At 37.9% G+C, this 20,104-nt stretch overlaps 3 protein-coding genes across 4 annotated transcripts; 1 reads left to right on the forward strand and 2 right to left on the reverse strand.

The window, feature by feature from the left end:
* Positions 1 to 748: 748 nt before the first annotated feature.
* Positions 749 to 4,526, reverse strand: LOC148083931 (recoverin-like). The gene is made up of 3 exons (XM_087787174.1): positions 4,126 to 4,526; positions 1,344 to 1,455; positions 749 to 834 (listed from the first exon to the last, which is right to left on the reverse strand). Exons 1-3 carry the CDS (start codon positions 4,504 to 4,506, stop codon positions 749 to 751), a joined length of 579 nt encoding a protein of 192 aa, XP_087643300.1. The 5' UTR covers positions 4,507 to 4,526.
* A 1,907-nt stretch (positions 4,527 to 6,433) lies between these two features.
* Positions 6,434 to 8,114, reverse strand: tmem238a (transmembrane protein 238a). The gene is made up of 3 exons (XM_087787175.1): positions 8,061 to 8,114; positions 6,777 to 6,937; positions 6,434 to 6,706 (listed from the first exon to the last, which is right to left on the reverse strand). Exons 2-3 carry the CDS (start codon positions 6,925 to 6,927, stop codon positions 6,543 to 6,545), a joined length of 315 nt encoding a protein of 104 aa, XP_087643301.1. The 5' UTR covers positions 6,928 to 6,937; positions 8,061 to 8,114; the 3' UTR covers positions 6,434 to 6,542.
* Positions 8,115 to 8,635: 521 nt separating this feature from the next.
* LOC148083933 (coiled-coil domain-containing protein 106-like) lies at positions 8,636 to 13,389 on the forward strand. 2 transcript variants are annotated; one of them, XM_087785842.1, is made up of 8 exons: positions 8,636 to 8,703; positions 9,585 to 9,740; positions 10,261 to 10,362; positions 11,111 to 11,305; positions 11,386 to 11,517; positions 12,332 to 12,481; positions 12,691 to 12,851; positions 12,921 to 13,389. In XM_087785842.1, exons 2-8 carry the CDS (start codon positions 9,617 to 9,619, stop codon positions 13,077 to 13,079), a joined length of 1,023 nt encoding a protein of 340 aa, XP_087641968.1. In that variant the 5' UTR covers positions 8,636 to 8,703; positions 9,585 to 9,616; the 3' UTR covers positions 13,080 to 13,389. The 2 variants fall into 2 exon arrangements, with proteins under 2 accessions (XP_087641968.1, XP_087641969.1); XM_087785843.1 differs by lacking the exon at positions 10,261 to 10,362.
* The last annotated feature ends 6,715 nt before the right edge of the window (positions 13,390 to 20,104 follow it).

Genomic DNA, 20,104 nt, shown 5'->3' on the forward strand with positions numbered 1-20,104 from the left:
GCTTATCAATGGAAATCATCACATTTGAACACACTGTTCTTAACAGTTGGCAGTTTATGTTTTGTGTTTTTTCTTATTGTTTGTTATCATGAGTAACATCTAGTCAGATATTTTCCTCTTTATTTTCCATTCACAATATTCATTAGAATATTTGTTATTGTTTCAGGGTTTCTTCGAAACGTACAAATCAGAACCGGACTTTGGCGCCTCCTGCTGGTTAAACCACTCAACCTCTCTAGTGATTTTTCAGACAGGTCAGGTTAGACATCTCACAAGTCATTCAAACAATATGCATACTATTTAATTATTACTCCCCCCCCCCTCCTCAAAGGTGTGGGGTTATGTGACCAGGAACTATAGTGTCCAAGATGTCCAAAAACAAATTAAAAAAACACTGAAACAAATGATCAAGTTGAGAAAAATGTACATTAGTTTCGGTTTTTGTTGAATTCCATGACTCTCAGATGATGGAAGAAAGAGCCACAGAGTCAGTGGAGCTGACACACGCAGGTATTTAATGACTTTTTAACAAATTCGATTTGGAACAACAAAAATAAAACACATTAAAGGACACACTAATGGATAATTAAGCACAATAACACAAAACTTCCACACAAACGGGTGCACACAGAAAAAAGGCGGACACACACACACACACACACAGACATATTCACACTTACAAAACAATAGTTTATTTCTTTATTTCGACACGACTTCTACAGCCGGACTCGCAGGAGGGCTGCTGGTTCTACTGGGCGGGCCGGTACTGAATGAGTCCGAGAGCAGACTCGTTCTCCAGGACCCCCTTGATGAACTGGCTCTCAGTGACGTGCTCTGAAGCAAGAACACATCAATCAGCTCAAGAGAAACTTTTCAGAGGTTTTACACTTTACATGGTTTCATCTAAACATTTCTTTTTTTTTTCTAGCTTGTCATTTAAGTACAGATCCATCTAAAAATGTTATTCTTTAAAAAACCTTTAATCGTTCGCTATTTAATTTATTCCATTCATTATTGTATTCCCCCATTAATAATCATAATTTAAATCAGATACAGTATATAAAAACATATAAGAAATTAATTTAAAATATGGATTTAAGGTAAATTATCATTAGTGATGTTTTATTTTAGTTATAATATTTTTATATTTAATATTTATTTTCCGATTCATCTTCTTCTGCAATGATGTCCACTTTTTATATTTGTCGTTAATATTATTTCTGGTTTATATCCTAGTTTTTATCTCAATTATTTCGCTCAATCAGGCCACATGGGGGCTGGATTCTGTCCCAGCTAGTTGGGGCAAGAGCGGGTCATCAATCCATCAACTTTTTCTGTCTCACCGTTATTTTCCTTTTCAAAGAACTTCCAGAGTTTATCCGCTCGTTTCTCTGCCGTGTTCTCGTCCGGCGGCAGGCGAGGGATCTCGTTTTTGGGGATCAGCTTGAAGATGGCCTTGAATGGACAGAAAGAGTTCAGTGATCCAAGGTCAAACTTCAGAATTCATTCAATCATCACCTCATTGTCACAAAGAGGATGTTTGTTTAATTGATGGCAGCCATTAACGGCTTAGATGAAGCTTTTTCAGAATCAAAGAGTAACAATGAGCAGCAGCACTTCAGTGATTTGATTCAAACACTTTAATCAGCCAGACTCTCGCTTCACGGTGAACGAGTCCATCGTGGTTAATATTCTCATCACAGAATGTGCTTTAGCTTCATTACTGAGATTATATCTGGTGTAGCAGGAAAACCAGGACCTGAGAGTCGACAGCAGAGGTTCAGGCATGTTTGTTCAGTTCTAGTTTTGAAACATAATTATCTTGTATTTCCAATAAGAGGGTCAAACTATTTACACATCGACTCTAAACTATATATGCACAGTATGTTTACTCATGCAATTGTTTTGAATTCTGCTTAGTATTTGTGTTTCATTTCATTTTTTAGGATTTATCAACATTTTGATACGTTTCTCCTCATGCACAGATATTTTGTTCATAGACATGTTTGTTTATTTATAATAACTTTCATGATCTACTTTGACTGATAAACGAGTGAGCGTGACAATATTGTTTTCTAAATATTAGTATTCAAGAAGTCACTGAAAATAGTGCAAGTAACTATAACTTTTTTATAAAATTTAATTAATCACTTACATATAATATTCTCTTACTGATTGTGTTTCTTACTGCTAGTGAATGTGGTGGTACTGTGGCGGTACTTCATGCCAGGTCTATGAAGGAGTAAAAACTAACCCTGACCCTAAGGATAATAACTTTTGTGACTTAATTGTTTTTGTGTTTGGTTAAGAACTATTGGAGTGAGACCATTAATGGCTTGTGAAACTGGCACAAAGATATAACAGCGAACTAACAGCTCTGCGCTTCAGAAGTATTCAGTTAGACAGATATGTCAACTCTTTGTCTTTGCAAGTAAACATGTGTGATTTTAAACCAGATCTGATTTCTATTATTTGTTCAAGTAAAAGTCAGAGTCCTAGCCTGACACAGAATTAGGAATTGACTTAACATTTTAAGCACAAGTAAACAATGAAAATTCTGCTCTATTCTGCAGAGAGAGCACCGGACATGACTACTTCTTAAAATTGTAAGATCAGATACGGTTAAACAGTTTTTATTTGTCGAGTATTGATGTGAATTACAAAAATATTTGAGTATTTTAAATATTCATTTTATCCATGTGCTCAACGGTACAGCAGGTGGCACTAGATTTCCAGAGCTGGCTTGTACAAGACAATGGTCAGAGCAGAAAAAGAAAGTACGAAGAATGATAAATCCTTCAAAATGTTTTAGAATCCAGATGGAAACATACACCACCACAGTAGATAAACATAGAAATATAACTTGCTTGCCGGTTTTAATAGTAAAATTCCCTACAATGATTGAATACAGAAAACCAGACCCTCACAAAAAAGCCCTGCTTATGCATCATAACAAAGATGGCGTATATGTGTATTTTTCAGCGGTTTAATTTCAGACAAAACTTTGTTACCGTTGTCAGTCAAGTGGCGGCCAGTATGAAAGGACAGTTTAGAGACAGGAAGTAAAGTTAGAAGACTTTTTTCCTGTCTCTTCAACTGTTTCTGACTCAGATTTTAAAAAAATCTAAATAGTCATGACACACATCCATGTTTTGTTTAACTTGAAGTTGGGGAGATTTTATTTAAAATATTCACTAAAAATGCAAAGCAACAGTTGAAGCTGAAGTTATTGTTAATAGTTTAAATCAGATTGTTTCCTGATTCCAGGTTCAAATCAATTTAACACATTTCTTCCTTTTCGGACTAAAACAGACTTTGATACTTCCATAGGTAGTTGAACTTTTAAACATAGTGAGTGAATCCATCCGCCCTTGTAGATGTTTGGATTTAAAGTAACATTTTCATTGAAAAGTGTGTATCGTTCAATGATTTCTGATGATACCGTATTGTTGCCCTGAGTTTGTCCAATGAGTCGTCTTAGATAGTCACCATCTAGTTTGCCATAGAGACAGGTTCTGTTATAAATAGTTAACTATGTTTACATTTTCCGTATCTCTTTGTTTCAAATATCTAAAAGCAGATATATCTTGTTAGATATTAAAGAGTGTTGCGTCGCATATGATATTTTCCTGTAGTTTATTGGGTCAGAACTGACACACCTCACTCTTCCTGTAGAACCTTCTACAAGTACTGTGCATCGGTTGTTTATCCTGTAGTCACTTCAACCCTGAAGAGTTTATCGCATCAATTAACAAGTAATCCAGAGGACAATCTGGCACCGGTGCAGCCCTTTCAGGACACATTTAACTTTTCATCAAGGACTGCTCCACTTCTTTAGCTACTTCAGCGAGAGCCATGTTTAGATTCTTGTTGTCAGTGGGCAAGGTAAAGGTAAAAAGTAAGACCTAGTGGCATGACCTGCTAGCTTTGTGTCAGTGCACAAATCCCTGAGTTGTCAACAAGCTCAATTTCATTCTATTATCTCAGTATCATTTGTAACTAAGAGTTCCTGACATCCTTCTCTCCACACATTAGCTCTTCTGGCCGACAGGAATCAACAGGGACTTTGTATCTCCACCACTTATTGTAGTTCCTAATGTTAGTTACAGCTTAGTCGACACTCACCGTGCAAATCTCCTTCACCTCTGACTTGGTGATGTATCCGTTCTTGTCTACATCGAACAAGGCGAACGCCCATTCCAACTTCCGGGTGGCCGTCCCGGTGGAGGTCATGTGCAAGGCGACGATGTACTCCTTGAAGTCCAGTGTGCCGTCGTCGTTGGTGTCGAAGGAGCGGAAGGCATGCTGGGCGTACGTGTTGGCGTCACTCTCCGGGAAGAACTTGGTGTAGATGGTCTGAAACTCCTCCTGCGAGATCTGGCCCGTCGGACACTGTCTCTGGAAGTTCTCGTACCACTGCACCAGCTCCGTCTCCGTGAACTTGGTGTTGAGCTTCAGGTCCTCCAGGATCTGCTTGGACATGGCTCCACTCTTGGCGTTACCCATTGTTGTTGACTTCGCAACTCTTTAAGTGGATTTCTTCTGTAAACAGGCGTTGAATTAACGAGCTAACGTGATGATGCTGATGAAGAAAAAATAAATCGGACCAAAGATCAGTCGACCAGAAACAAATCGCACAATCTGACCTGAAAAACCTTAAGTTAAAGGTTGTAAATTCAAGACATTAATCTTTTACTGAATCCAACATATTGTTCAAATTATTTTTTTAGTATTAATGATTGCTTTTGCAAATAACGGCGTTAAATAAAATAAACACTTTCTTAAATCACATCATATTTATGGAGGAAATACGTTTTTTAAGATATTTAGTTAAAAAAAAGAGCATCACGAAAAGTTACAATCTCAATAACTGGTTAAAAAAAATATTTGTTTTTGACAAACACACGCTTCTCACTCGTCAATAAATTCACGCATCGTACGTAAAAAACGACATCAAGGATTTTAGGAGGTCACCGACGAACAGTCGGGTTCTTACCTGGATGAGCAGCTGATGCACTGGCTGAGGTCAGCACAGGACTGCACTTCCTTCTGCTGAGATAAGTCCATTAAGGTGGATCATTGGGAGGCGGAGCCACAAAAACCTGGATGCCAATTCTTCATCAGATGGTTCGAATCAAAGATCTGAATATTCGATCTTGAAAATAAAGCCTGTTAACTCCTGCAGGATCATGTTGTCAACACCCTCAGAGGAGATTTCTCTGTAGAATGGGTTGAGCTTTAACTCAGAGTCAGTCGTGTTAGTAAAACTTTAAACCTGACTTTGTTTGTACATGTGATCTCATCCTCTCAGTTTCATCTTAGTAGCTTTTCATTTGTCTAGAAAGTAGCGAGGAGGTTCTTTGGGAAGTATTTAAGAATGGCGCAAACATGTACTATATCTCAACAACAGATGAACAGATTGCAACTTCATTTACAGGAAATATTGTTGCTTTTCCAGATACCATCTGGATTCACAAATCTTTTGAAGGATTTGCAACGTATTTCTTCCCTAAATGTGTGTGTTGTGTGAATGAGTTTGAGAACTAATAAAGGTATCCATTAGATGTTAAATCTGAGAAATAGTTATCTAAATATATCGATAAAATAGATGTATCCATTATGGATTATTGCCTGGTAATAAGCTGCTTGGCAGAGGTCTGCTTTATCGTGTGCTAAAATGTTTTGTTTTTACCAACAGCTATAAATCAATACGATGCAGCTAAACATTAATAGTTGACAGAGAAGCTCCAGAGCTACACAACTCTTGCTATTTTTTAAAATTATATTTACAGGTATATTCATCATCCCAGCACCAGAGTTGAAGCAGTATTATGGATTCTTCATGAAGATCAAGAGAGCCAAACATATTGATCAACAAGAGTCATCAGGACAAGGAATGACCCGATTCTTGATCCAAACACTTTTGTTTCAGTTCCTCCACCATCAAGGTCGAGTGTCTTTTGTCTGGACCGGTATATACGCGTCTAGAAAGTTTGCCTACACGCAGAAGTCTGCACAAACGGGATTACCAGTCTTGGTCTCTTGACACAGACCTTTAGCTCTGACGAGCTCACCGTCGACCCTAAACCAGAATTAGAGCCATAGGAAGTAGAATCCTTTGATTGGTAGATGGGCAGGATTAGGGAGAGTGGAGCCGGTGGACGGTGGCCTAAAGAGGATTTGGCGGCGAGACCATGCATGTGAAAAGTAGATCAGCGGATCCAGATAGAAGCGGACCGAAGGACCTGATACTTACTGAAGAGGCCAATCTTTCAACCGTTACACCTGAGGGGGGTCAAGATATCTGAGGAAGGGTTTTCAAACTCAATCAGTTTTGGTCGATCATTAAAGGACTAGCAGCTAATGTGGTTCATTTCATTAAAAGTTAAATATTCACTTTCATTTTTGTGTAATTCATTCACAAAAATAAGTATAAAAAAGGCTTTTATTTAAAAAAAAACATGTGAGTATTAAAAACAACAACTGAGATGTAGCGGACATTTGCGTGTAACACTGGCACATAGAGGGCGCTGCAGCACACATCAGTGGTGGCTCCTGTACGTTCGTATCTTGCGGCTGAGGTTTCGGGCGAGTCTGTCGACGGCGCTGTTGATGTGTCCCAGCTCCCTCTTGGACGTCAGACCCTCGATGTTCCCGCTGTACCACAGAACCCAGCCGGCCAGGGACATCAGCACGAACAACGCTCCTGCACAACGACATCAGGGACATTAGTCAGCCGCGAATCGCGGAGTGAACGCTAGAGAAATGAACGTCACCCGTGTAGACCAGCAGGTCCCCGAAGTCCCGTCCCTTGATCTCCAGCGGGGCGAAGACACCCAGCAGGAGGGAGACCACGCCCAGGAGGTCCATCAGCACGGCGAACGCCAGCGCTAGCTTGCAGCGCGAGAGACCGTCGCACACGCCCATCGTAACCCGGCTGGTGAAGACAGTTGCTGGATGAATACCATGTGATGCCACTTGTCGGAACCTCCACTTATAAATATGAACTCTAGGGGCCACTGACGGGCTACAAATTGTTAGCTCCGAGACTGATATTTACGACTAATACATTATGAATTAAATGTTGTTTTTTTTCTATATTTCTTGTTTATCAAATGAATCCAGAAATACATGTACAACACTGACAAATACTAAGAATCGTTTTGGTCCCTCAGTGGGCTTCCAAAGGGTCGCAAAACTTTTCCAAAACTCCCTCACATTTTAAAAAATTGCAGCCCATTACAGATTTAAGTAAGTAATAAGAAATGTTTATTTATATAGCGCTTTTCTAGACCAGGGTCACAAAGCGCTTAAACAATCAAAACAATATTCAATGAAGTATATACTTTAAAGATCAAGATAAAACTGATAACACAACAGGAGTTCCAGAAAATCAAGGAAAAGCCTGAACAAATAAAAACGTCTTAAGATGTTTCTTGAAGGAGTCAGTAGGAGGTTATCCTGTAAGTTATGGGTTTCAAACTCATCTGGCGATACACAAAGTTGTGTTTGTCGCATATGGTCTGATCGAAGAAGATATCTTTAAAATAGATAGAAACACTACGACAAATGGAAAGTGGTTTTAGCTTTTTTGCTGATGAATTGGTTATAATTATTAACTTACAATTATTCACTTACTTAATTGGTCACAAAGTCCTGTATAATACACATTAACAAGTATTTCAAAAGCAAGTTCGTGACCATTTTTCTTTATTAAAGAACTGAAGAAACTGCACAATTAAACAAGCCGACTACGACCTCTAGCGGTGAAGTAGCGCTAGAACAAAGGGAAGCGAGTTGTTTCTTTTGTTCAAGACTTTGTGATAAAACAACATTTAATCACACAAACGTCATATTAAGTTGTCGGAGAAGAATGTGTTTGATCAGAAAGTATCGTTTACTTATTTTTTCTATTTTTTTCCACGACAACTAATGAACCAACCAATAGTTTTTTATGGGAAACAATCTTTGGAAAAACATTTTCTCAGAAGAGTGTCTGGACTTTAGCAGTGAAACAATAAAAATCGCTTTTCCTTTTTTTAAATTTCTTTAAGTTTTACCTGAAAGTGTTTTCAACTCCGTCTGGTCGCTGCTTCCTGGTTCGAGAGCTTCTACCTGAGACACACCCACACTTCCGGTGTCTTGGTGTTTTTTTTTCCCCAATAATATATTTATTTCCCAATTTTTTTCTCAATATAATTGTATAATTACATGATTAAATTCCATGTCAATACAGCACGCTACATGTATTAAATTTGAATTTATTGTTTTCAATATTTAATCATTAATTATAAATTATTCATTCGTTAATAGTTAATTAAAATCAAGAAGGGTAATTATTTGTAAATTACAGTCAATTTAAAAATGTCTGATTCCTAAAATAGAATCATCAAAAAAAATGTATTATTAAAATCTTAAACTTAAAAAATAAATTTCGCCATGGTACATATATATGTATACATATATATATATTAGTGTATTTATTTAATAATTGACTTATTCATCTCATTTTAATGCGTGTCATTACTATCATCAATATATATATTTTAATGCCATTACGTTGCGTACTAACGGTGAGCGTGTGGTCCTGCGCATGCGCTGCTCGCTCACATGTGCTCGCACGGTAATTAGGTTCCTCGGCTGCAGGTGATCCAGGAGCTCAGAGAACGAACCGTTTCTAACGTCGTCGTGTCGTTTCCTGTGGTAATTACTCTTTATTCTGGATCGTGGCTGTTCTTTTATTCAAACACAATATCCTCAACTTTAAACTGCCAAAGTTAACTTTTTTTCCAACACACTTTAGCCCTGAAGCATCACCGCTAACGGGAAATAATAACCTTTCAATAGCAGCTACTGAAAGTTTGCTCGCAGCCAAAGCTAGTTTATTTTTTGCGTTTGTGTTTTAAAATGTAAAGTATATCAGCTTATTTTAGATCAATAGTTTATCATTAATCATGTATTAACGAAGTTTATTTATTATGAGGTTCGTTTTTACATTTGTACGTTTTAGAAAAGCAAATAATTGAATCTTTATTTAAGTAGAAACATTGAAGCAGTTCTATACTGAAGACATGAAATACTATTTTCATTGTTATTTCTCAAAAGCATGTATATAAAATGCATATATTGTAGCTTATTTAAAGCAAACATCGTTGGCTGTCTCACTACTTTTTTATTTTATTATATTAAGTTACAATTAGAAATCAAAATAAAATTCATACATATTAAAAAAAAACAGTTACAATTCATACAAGTCATCTCAAACGTTATAAATCTGGACTTGGAAGCGCTGAATTAAATCAGATCACTTATTTTCAAGTCTACTTGTAACATGTTTCATGTGGAAGGAGCAGATTGGACAAAAGCCTTGTTAACATTTCAATGCGAACACGTGAAACACACTTAAAAAGAGTCTCTTGAACTTAAAAAGTAAACTTAAACTTAAGCTGTTACTTCTCAGTCACAAATCACCCCAGAAATTCTTCTCCAACCTTCGCTGAACCCTCTTCTTTGCCCTCCTTCGTCTCTTTTAACCTCTTCTGATTCAGCGAGCTGCTCCATGAACACTGAACGTTCTTTTCTAGTCCAAGAAATACATCTTCTCCAGAAGTTTGCGATGTCCCAGTGTGGTCATGAGGGGGGCCCTGAAGGGCCGAATCAGGAAGCCCTCGACATGTCTGTGTCCATGGAGGCAAATGGAAATGCAGCTCGAGATCACAAGAAAAATCTGCAGATGAATGGTGAGTTCAAGTTCAATTTGTTTAACTGTCTCTTGTATCACAACTACTTTTGTGCATTAATAGATTAAATAGATCTGGATCCACTGTCAATTAACACTGGCATGTCTGACATGGGAATGATACTCTTGCCACAGTTGAATATTGCAAACTAGAACAATTCTCTAGTGGATTGAAACCTACAAAAATGTGGACTTTGCTGTAAAGCAAATATCAATGGTTGTGTATTTAATTATTTATTTTATTAGCGTATGCTTGTCTTAAAGGTGGACCTGGTCAATGTCTCTTCTTCGGGTGCCTTTTGTTCTTAATTACCATCTTCTTTTATTTAATTTATATTGCCAATATTTGGTACTTTTTATGGTCATGACGATTTAAAAACCGATGAAAATTGGTGACCTATCCCTCAAAGAAATCTACAAAAACCCAAAAGGTCAACTGTGATCTGGCAAACGGATAATGGGACTTGGTTCCAACAAATGCGAACAATTGACCCTTGTTGCAAAAAACTCTGGTTCTACAGAAGTGTCGATGTCTCACTCTGCTCCAGCGGAAGATGAAGGAGGTTTGAGGTTTGAATCCCAGGAGACATCCTATCGGGAGGAGGAGAACCAGACCACCAACGGTACCGTTCGAGTATCTTTGAACGATAGTTTGAAGCTATTTGAGACAAATAAGAAATTATTCCGGACACTTGCTCCTGAGGATGTGTCTGCTCTGTATGAGTGAACTAATTAATTGCATCTATGATTAAAAAAAATATATATATATTATTATTTATTTTTTAAATAACTTTTATTTAAAAAAAATGCAACATAGCTTTGCTGCTTTTCCCAAAAATATATAATTGTATCTAACGACAATAATAATAAGTAAGCTGTGTATAAAACTTGTTTTGGCACTTAAATGATGGAGGGGAAAAGTATAAATGTTACCTACATTTTTTTAAATTTGATTTTGAAAGTGTACTTTGACAGCTTGATTCATATTAAATGTTAAAAAGCAATTTAAGTCACAATTATTTAAAAAACGTTTTCAAATACAAATTGAGTTTTAAACAAATTTGACCATTATGTTCAATGTTGCGTTTAATTTAAATTAATTTAATTTATCCCAATGCAATTTGTTGTATAAATAGAGAATAAATGAATTAAATGTAGTTTAAAAATAACAAAAGTATCATTTTGAAACTTAAAAGAAGTATTTTTTTTCAAGACATAGTAATGCATAACTTCATTTTAACACCTGATCCTGGTTAAAAGTACATTGTTCGTTCTTTAAAGGTCTAAAATATTTTCTTTCCCATGTATTTGATTCGGGTGTTAGATTTGAATCTCTGCCACTGAAACTCCTGATTGAACCCATCTTTCCAGAGAGCCAGGAGCATGAGTCGTATCCTTGCGGCTGCACCTCCATGATCCAGGTCATCAACCTGCGCACCAACCTGGTCCTGGCCCTGGAGAAGAACGCCTGGATGCAGAAGTGCATCGTTGAGCTGGAGAAGGAGCGCAACTTCCTGCGGGTGCAGTTGGACCGGCTCGTCTCCAACGTCAGTTACAGTTACAACGGTGCGCCAACAGTCCAAACACTGCTCCCACTCCACATGAGCCAAACCTGTGAGTGATTTGTTGTCATGCTGGCAGCGCAGATCCGACGACTCAAGTGAGTTCAGATCAGGAGGTTGTTGTGAAGACCGAGCCTGCAAGCTCCACCTCTTGTGTGACAACCAGGTCGGGAATGAGCCTGCAGCACCCGGGGGAGTACAGAAGCACCGCCATGGGTGAGGAAGACCCCACATATTGGGACCGGGGATCTCGGCAGCCCTAGACCGTGGCCCTGCTCTTCCACAACTAAACCAGTGTCTTTGGTTTAGATGTGGAAGTGAACAGTTGAACACACCAGTGATGGTGCCTCCTCTGAAGCAGCCGCAACATTAATGCTCTACAGGGCGACGTCTTCTGAGATTTATTGTGACATGCTTCACCCTAACCCAGGGTCAAGGTGACCCAGAGGACCCAAAACAAATTGTGTTTGTAGTTTCCCTTGTCTTTTCTCTTTGTCAAATTGTTTTCGGGCCACCGGGTCACCTTGACCCTGAGATAAGACAAGGTTTACTGACAGTAATTCTTGCTCCTGCAGCTTTTTGTCAATATTTCTACTTTATAACGAAAATAAAAATAATTTCACATGCTGTGATCATTTGAGCATCTGGGAAGTCTAATTAAAGTAAACAAAGCTGCTCATGTATAGCCATATAATTGTTTTTTTCATTACAAAGTGTTATAATAATATATATTGTATATCTTAGGTTAGCATTTAAAATATAGTTGATGGTGAAGAGTATGACAGCAGGTGGCGTCGGTGTGTTCCTTTGGATGGGGAGCATTTTCTGACCGCCAGAGGAATAAAGAGTTGTGGAAGTGATCTGTGTCCACATTTACCAGGGCTCCAGTGCAAATCTGCTCTCAGACCCGGAGAAACTATGAAAAAAACTCTTGAATGTATGAATGCTTATGAAGGTCTCTCCACTCTGATGATGGAACATCTTTTTTTTTTTTGTCTAATGCATGTCCATCCCTCTTCTCTCCTCACAGATAATGAGGTTTTGGGGCACTGTGACTCCAAAATGTACGTGAAGAAGAAGGAGGAAGACGAGTTGTGGCTGGAGCCTGGAGCCATGAAGGATCATGGGGGAGTCGGAATTAGAAACCTCGGCATTGCTCCCAGGTTCGAGAGACAAAGGGGTGAGAGTCACATGACGGGAATTAAACCCACAGAAAAGTTGTCTTTTGTAAGAAAAGGTTTGAAGGAGATCTCCTGAGGGATCAATAAATAAAATGTATCCATCTATCTAAACGCCACTGCTTGTAATACCTCAGTCCACCTTTGGTGTCGCTGTTTTACCATTCTGACAAGTTCAGTGTAGAAGTTTCTATCTCCTCCGTCCACACAGTGAAGAACCCGGACGGTGTTCTTCATCGATACAAGAAAATCCTGACCACGTTCCAGCATGTCCGGAGCATCTCCAGGTCTCTGCGAATTCACGGTATCGATCGCAACACGCTGGCCTCCACCAACCCCATCGCCGAGCTGCTGCTGGTGGCGCCAGAGAAGGTTCGTCGTTACCCTGTTGGTACCGAAGCGATCTGCAGGAATTCATGCTCTGTTTGTCGTTGCCCTCAGATGGTTGAAGTTGGAGAGTTTGACTCCTCCAAGGAGAAGCTGTTGGAGTATGCACGTCGCTGCTATGCGTCTATGGATGAACCGATGCACGCCAAGATTAAGAAAATGAAAAACAGCAACAAGCTGCTTCCCATCACCTACAGATTCAGAAAGAGCTAAGATGTATTATTTATTTGTTTCAATGGTCAAGTTATGATTTAAGGAGAACGTTCACTTTGTTTTACTTTGTTTTTATGGCATCTCCTTCTCTTCAGTTTGTTTATTCAGTTTATTTTCTGGTTAATAAGAGATTACCAAGATGATGTCTGAATTTCGTTTTCTCTTATTTAAGAGAAATGTTCTTTACTTTCAATCTAACCTGCTGATATTGTCTGTGGATGGTTTTTGTTGTAGCAATGTTTACCACTTGCTTCCTACACTTACAAATGCACAGGGAAATGTGTGCAGAATAAAGATGCAGGGTTTGGCTGATGGTCTCAAATGTGTTGTTTGTATAGAATAGTCGGAGCGAATGGCAATGTTTATTATATTAGAAGGCAAATGAAAAATCTGTTTCTGGTTATAAGCATTTAGCGGCGCTTAGTGGTCAATTTATAGCAGTGCCATAAACTGAATCAATCACATAATTGACTTGTTTTCTTGAAAGGGACAAAACTACACTATATCAAGTCGACTTTATATTCAAATTTAAATGAATACGTAGAGATTACAGTGCTCGGGTTCAACAGTTTGTTATTAACAAAAAATACTTTTCAACAATTGAACTGGAAACTTGTTCAAGTTATTTGTGTTATGAGGCGTGTCGGGTGAATTATACTGAATTTGTTGGACTCTAAACTAAATCAAAACCTTTTTATCTTATAATGATCAATATTACAAGAGTTTTGATCGTTCTGGGAGACATTGTTAGTTCTACATCTGAGCCTGGATTCAACTGGCTTAATGGCTACACAGTAATGACAGCTTTTTAATGCTTTATCGCAACAAAGTCCCATATTTCCTTGTTACTTCAAAAAGTCTACTTGTTAAAATCACTGACAGAAAGTATGAAGTGCTTCAGTACTTCATAGAAAACTGCTGTAAAGACGTGACAGAAGCTCGTCTAGATAAGCTAACTTGGTAAGAGGCATGTTAATGTAATAGCTATACATTTGTATGTCATGAGTCATGACCGTTTTGAAATTAATTAAAAATATGGTCAAACAAGTTGTTACGTGAAAATCAAATGATGTTTAGCACTAAAATAGTGTCTCCTTGCGTTCTACTCCTTGTCGCAGACATCATGACATCAAGGCGTATTGAATAAGTTGAATAGCACTGCCTCATACCATCACTCGCCACACCCTTAGATTAATGCTCTTGTTTAACCCTTGGTTTGCATCCATCAATTTAAGCCCTGAATTGTCATGTTTATTTAACAAGCTCACTTTAAAATTCAACATCCACACATTGATTTAAGTTAACACTCTGATTATTCACTGGAAGCTTGTGTTGATGGATCAGTTGTCGGAGAGGAAACGTGAAAACATCCGTCACATTTGCGTAGATTTGTGATCTTAAACTGCTCTAAAGACTTTCATATGTTCATCCACCGAGTTACTTTATTGATGCGCGTCCGTGCATTGAGCAGCCGGCAGTTAATAACGTGTGGTTAGCACCGATAAGAGAATCATTTTGAAAGCAGCTCTTCACCGTCTCTTAATATCTATTCTAATCTCACCTAATCCCGTCTCTGGTGATCAATGTGAGTAGATTAAATTTAATACCTTCTGGTGCGTTCAGGCTGTCCTCACCTGCTGCCTCTCCGATATTAGCAAACAACTAATGGCTAATGGCTGACAATGTTCCCTCCCGATGCAGGTGGAAACATTAGAAATCCCCTTTCAGCACGCAGTCATGTTTAATTAATGTGTGTCGAGCCAGAGGTTGTGCATTTTCAGCTGACTTTGTGCGTCTTATTTATTAACCAACGACCGTTGGCGTGTTCGCCCGAACGTCCCATTAGCTCTTTTCACACACTGACAACTTCTGTCCAAATTTGTTAAGTAAGAATTTGTTAAAAAAAAACAACTCCTTGAATAATCAGAAACCCTCCAAAAAGGTCTTGAAAAATACACAATAGCATGTTTGGATTCATAGGTTTTGTTAGTATCTTTTATTGTTATATTTTACAGTCTTGTACGTCGTCTGATATGTTACTGCAAACTCCATAAACGTTAATAGCTTCCACTTTTTTTATCTGCCTCATTTGCCTTGTTAACATTGTTGATACTGTTTTGCTAGCATGTTATCAAGAGCGACATTAGCCAAGCTCAGGGGTCCCCAAACCTTCTCCTGTGAGGGCCACATAACTTCTCTCTTCTCTGATGGGGGACCAGGGTCAGTTTGTAACAGAAAAACATGGGACTATCACAGCTAGCATGCTAGCATGCAAAATGTGTTTTTCATGCTAGCATGCTAGGCTAAACGTTAAAAATGTATTGTCTTCAATAAAGCTACACTCAACCAAATAACCCTCCCTGGGTTCTAGGGAACATTAACTTTCTGCTTAACATGTAAAATTTAGCGGACCCTAAAATATTGAAGATATTAAACAGTCTGTAATTGAAACAAAAACACAGATTTATTTTAATTTAGCTACTTTGAAAAACATATTTACCCCTGTTGTGGTTCTATATTTTCTATTCATATATCTTTTGAGTTATCTTTTAAACGCTTTAAAGCAAGTGAACGTCAACCGCGGCTTTGTTTGATCAAACCAACGCTTTTGCTAGCATGCTAGCATAGTCCCTTATTTCGTTAGCATGCGGCTCCTTTGATCAGTCATGTGACCGAAAGCTTTTGTCCAACTTTTGTTTCCCTCGTCCTCTGACGAACTGAACGCGAGTCTGCACAGCATTAATATGAATTCTGATAAATATTGCAATATATTGACTGTTGTTCCGCGCGGATGATTCCGCTAAAGGCGCTGCTGACACGACTTCCCGTGTGTTTCAAACACTCACGCTGTTTTTTTAATCGAGCGCCGAGTGGCCCGGTACGTGGGCTCCACTCTTCTATTTTTACGAGGCATCCAAACACAGGCCAGAGGAAAAAAAGTATCAAGGTGAGGAAGGTTGTTACCAAGCTTTTAATGTGTAAATGAAGGGAGGGATAAAATATTAACGGCAACATCTACTGCAGGTGGAGTCTTTGTTCCCTCATTGTTTGTTAAAAATTAATCATGTTGCTAATGTGTGTTTTTATTTCCGAATGTTTTATTCTGCTTCTGTTTCATGGCATCAATAATTCCATCAACACAGAAGCTGGCTAAAGAAACTTTTCTAGCCTGTAGTAGCCACTCAAATCAAACATGGCTGTTAAATAATCTCTAAAAACTACAAAGAAAGTTGAGGAAAAAAATGATGTCATTTAAAAGAAAAATTGCATCATGGGTAAAAAAGAATGTTTTATGAAAGTTTGTCTTATTTCCAGTCATTAAATATAAGGATTGGAAGATAAAGATCATATACTGTATGTATTTTAAATGATTTGTGCAAAAAGTAAGTAAGTAAAAGTGAAAATCCCAAATACATTGTAGTTTAAAAAGTGTTTTGCCTTTGCAGTGCAACATAGTGTACAATATAATAAACTAGCATTAGCATTAGCAAAAAGAGAAACAAGCTTGCATTTTCAAGATTGAAAAATAGGTTTAGATAAAGTTAAAATAATAAAGATTTAAGATAAGTGTACATGTGTACAATCATCTAAATAGTGTTGTGTTGAAATTAAACATAAACCAATTTAAATGAAAAATATAAAAGAAATCATCAATATAGCAAGTTTATTTAACATCTAAAGGAAGTACACTCTCTGAATATTTGGATAAAAAAACACCTTGTTCAGTTTCACGTTCCCTCGTCTCCTCTTCACTTCAGGTCAAACATCTGGAGTTTTAGTGCCATCTGCTGTCATGTTGACGTCGTCCTCCTCCATCTCTTCCACGGGTCACCAGACATCAGGATAGAACTTCACCTCAGTCCACGCCTAGAGACGTTCAGGAGGGTAGGTTAAGAAGTTCAAGTAGACGCGTTAGTTTACAGTACATCGACTCACAGATGTGTTACTTGGTGGGCAGGGTTTCATATTGGCAACCCTTTCAAGGTCTTTTGGACAAAAACAGCAAATCTTTTGGCATAAAAACAAAAATGAAGTGTATAAAAAAATCCATCTCATTCAGAGTCATGAGGAGCACGGGTTTGGTTTTTTATGCAACAAAAAAGTTGTTTCTCTTACAAATCTTTACTAGTTTACCTGAATGCCAAAAGTGTTAATTTTACACCGGCGGAAAAAAACAGTCTTTTAAATATCAAACACATTTCAGACAGTAATAATCTATAAATATTAAATTGGATACATTTTCTTTCTGTGTGGCCCGGTGTCTAATTCCTCAGGGAGCGTCTAGAAGGGACGATCGGCTGAACGGTTAAGAACTGGAGCACTTTCTTCTGTGACTGATTTACTGTTGCTAAAACTTTAACTGGGATTTATCAAGTGAAAGGATAAAAGCATGAATATACATTTGGACATTTACTCGAAGAAAATACATATATTTACAATCCTTTATCAGGGTACTAATTTAATTTTTAATGTAGTACTATTTAACACATTATAGTAATGACTGATCTTAATATAGTGATGCAAAAATGTGTTTAATATGAAATGAAATAATTGATTCACAAATAAATGGATTGACAAATGCATAACTCAGTACAAACAATTAACAAGATATTAATCCATGTTAATCTCAAGCAAACGATGAGAGTGTCATTGTACTTAAGATGTGTCACATGTAAGGCCTGTGGGCCTAATCAAGGCCAAGATACAGAGCCCTCGAGAGGTTTATAAATACAAAATGAAGATTAACAATGAATCTGTAAACTTTAAAGATCAACTAATGTGAAAACAAAACTCTCCTGACTCACATGTTTAAAATCTTGAAGTCTTCCTCTCCAAGATGCAGTAAGTCAGTAAGTATTACTTTATAAAGTTCTCCCCCGTCTGAAATCTCAGCGAAAGAGAGGTTACAAGAGCGGAGTCCATTATGATGTAATGAGTTCCTTGAAGTGTCCTGGATTGATGATGTGTGGTGACAAACATTGATGTTTGACCAATCACAGCAGAGCGGGTGTGGTTATTGTAAACAAGATTTAATCTCCAGAACAATGTATCATTTTCAGTGGATGAGGGTTATACACAATTGTCTAATGTAAATATTTCAATGAAAAGAGTTTTGTACAAACAGAAACATGCTGACGAGAACAATAGAGTCAAACATTTATTTAAGACACACTTAAATCAACACATTAGTTGAACTTTAACATAATGTTAAGTAGGATAATATATAAACTGTCACACAGTGATGCTAAATGCTAAAGTTAGCAACTAAGAATCTAAAGGAATACTTAAAGTCAAAGGAGATAAAGTTCATGCACAGTTCATGGATCTACCTCTGGTTGTCTCACACTGTGGCCCCCACATGTTTGACGTCCTGAACGTAGAACATGTAACGTGGAAGAAATCCCAACTCTGTCATGTGACTAAATCTTCAGACGAGGCCTCACCTCACTCCTGCTAATCATCTCCTGTCTGGATCCACAAACGTGGACGAGAAGTCTGTGTATCGCTTGACCATCTGTGCTAACGTTCTGGACGGAAATGAGGCAGAACAAATGCACATGTCTGAGTTCTGATCCAGATCCGGGTCACTTTTCCTCACAAGATACTTTACCAATGTGAGCGGTGCAGATGCCAGACTCGGGCCCGGCGAGTCCCAGAAGCCCGGGATTCTCGAGCGAGTCCTCCGGTGATTCACTGCTCTTCAGTGGCTCGGTCCTCCGTGCACACCTCCGTGCACACGTTAGTTGAAGACAGCTTCTGCTTTGACCTACATTCTTGACGTTTATCGGTTCTAACGTGTTACCATAGCGACGAGCGTTGGTGTTTCTGGAGCAGACTCGCAGGAAACTGCCCCAAGAAAGTTTTTCGCTGCTCTGGACTGGGAGGCAGAAGAAGCAGCTGCTGCAGACACAACAGCAGCACAGCCAGGACCCTGCAACACCGAGCGAGACCACTGAACCAGACTTGACATTCCAGGGAGGGATTAATGTGGATCACTGGAGGCCTAAAATTAAAAAATATATATATTTTTGTTTTATTTTTGATAGATTTGTTTCTTTGATGACTGAACTGAAATTTGAATGACATTAGAAATGTTTCTTTTTGATGTAAAATGATTATTAAAAAACTAAATTATTGATGCATCAGTGATACGTAAGTTTACATCGAATTACTCCTAAATGTAATAGGATTTATTTGAAGAATAAATATACAATAATTTAAATATACAATAATATAATGTTTCTTACATTTTTAAAAAAAAATGTAGCTCAAAAAATAAAACTTTAATAAAACATACATTATGTTTAACAAAAAAGGAATTAATATAAAATTGGTATTTTTTACATTTTGTAATAATAATTACCAATCCATTGAAAATCTGACAAAATTATGGTGCATGGGCCAAATTTTATTTTATTTAGATTTATTTACATGTTTTTTGGACTGATAAAGATGAACATGTTTAAGATAAGATAAAGAGAGTTTAAATGATAATAAGATGAAAACAATGATTCAACAAAAAGTTAAATTATGCTTGAAGAAAAATGAATGAATTTGATGAAGGAGGACAAACACAGACATGGCTGAGACACATCCCAGAATAAATAGACCCCAGTTGAAATAAAGTGACTGGTGAAGATCTGGGGTCGTAGCAGAGGAAGAACTGAGAGAGAAATGAAAAGAAAACGCGACGGTAAGTCAGAGAACAGACCAAAATGGTGTCGGCGTCATCATCTTCAGGTCCACCAATGAAATCTGGTTTCATCCACTTGTTTGCTTCCAGGAGCAAAAGCATCAGCGAGGTTAAGACGGACAGCGGAGATTATCCTGAGCTCCTCTGGGAAATGAACCCTGAGTGATTCTCGCAGGGATGCGCTCCGGCGGACGGGAGGAAGACAATGCCGCGGTGAGGAAGGTCAAAAGTACCTCATGAGATCTGTTCTTCTCTGAACTCTGAGGCTTCGACTGCAATATGATGAACAAAAACATGTTCAGTTGTTTTCTCTTCTTTCCTTGTTACACGT

The sequence above is a fragment of the Callionymus lyra genome, chromosome 3, assembly GCF_982586985.1.
Source record: "Callionymus lyra chromosome 3, fCalLyr1.hap1.1, whole genome shotgun sequence".
Classification (NCBI taxonomy): domain Eukaryota; kingdom Metazoa; phylum Chordata; class Actinopteri; order Syngnathiformes; family Callionymidae; genus Callionymus; species Callionymus lyra.

Excerpts from the sequence above, each read along its gene's own strand:
- LOC148083931 (XM_087787174.1), bottom strand. The coding sequence starts at position 4,506 with ATGGGTAACGCCAAGAGTGGAGCCATGTCCAAGCAGATCCTGGAGGAC. Across the intron at positions 1,456-4,125 it reads AGGTGAAGGAGATTTGCACG|GCCATCTTCAAGCTGATCCC; the intron begins GTGAGTGTCGAC and ends TGTCCATTCAAG. Across the intron at positions 835-1,343 it reads CTTTGAAAAGGAAAATAACG|AGCACGTCACTGAGAGCCAG; the intron begins GTGAGACAGAAA and ends TTCTTGCTTCAG.
- tmem238a (XM_087787175.1), bottom strand. The coding sequence starts at position 6,927 with ATGGGCGTGTGCGACGGTCTCTCGCGCTGCAAGCTAGCGCTGGCGTTC. Across the intron at positions 6,707-6,776 it reads GGACCTGCTGGTCTACACGG|GAGCGTTGTTCGTGCTGATG; the intron begins GTGACGTTCATT and ends GTCGTTGTGCAG.
- LOC148083933 (XM_087785842.1), top strand. The coding sequence starts at position 9,617 with ATGTCCCAGTGTGGTCATGAGGGGGGCCCTGAAGGGCCGAATCAGGAA. Across the intron at positions 10,363-11,110 it reads GGAGAACCAGACCACCAACG|AGAGCCAGGAGCATGAGTCG; the intron begins GTACCGTTCGAG and ends CCATCTTTCCAG. Across the intron at positions 12,852-12,920 it reads TGCTGGTGGCGCCAGAGAAG|ATGGTTGAAGTTGGAGAGTT; the intron begins GTTCGTCGTTAC and ends CGTTGCCCTCAG.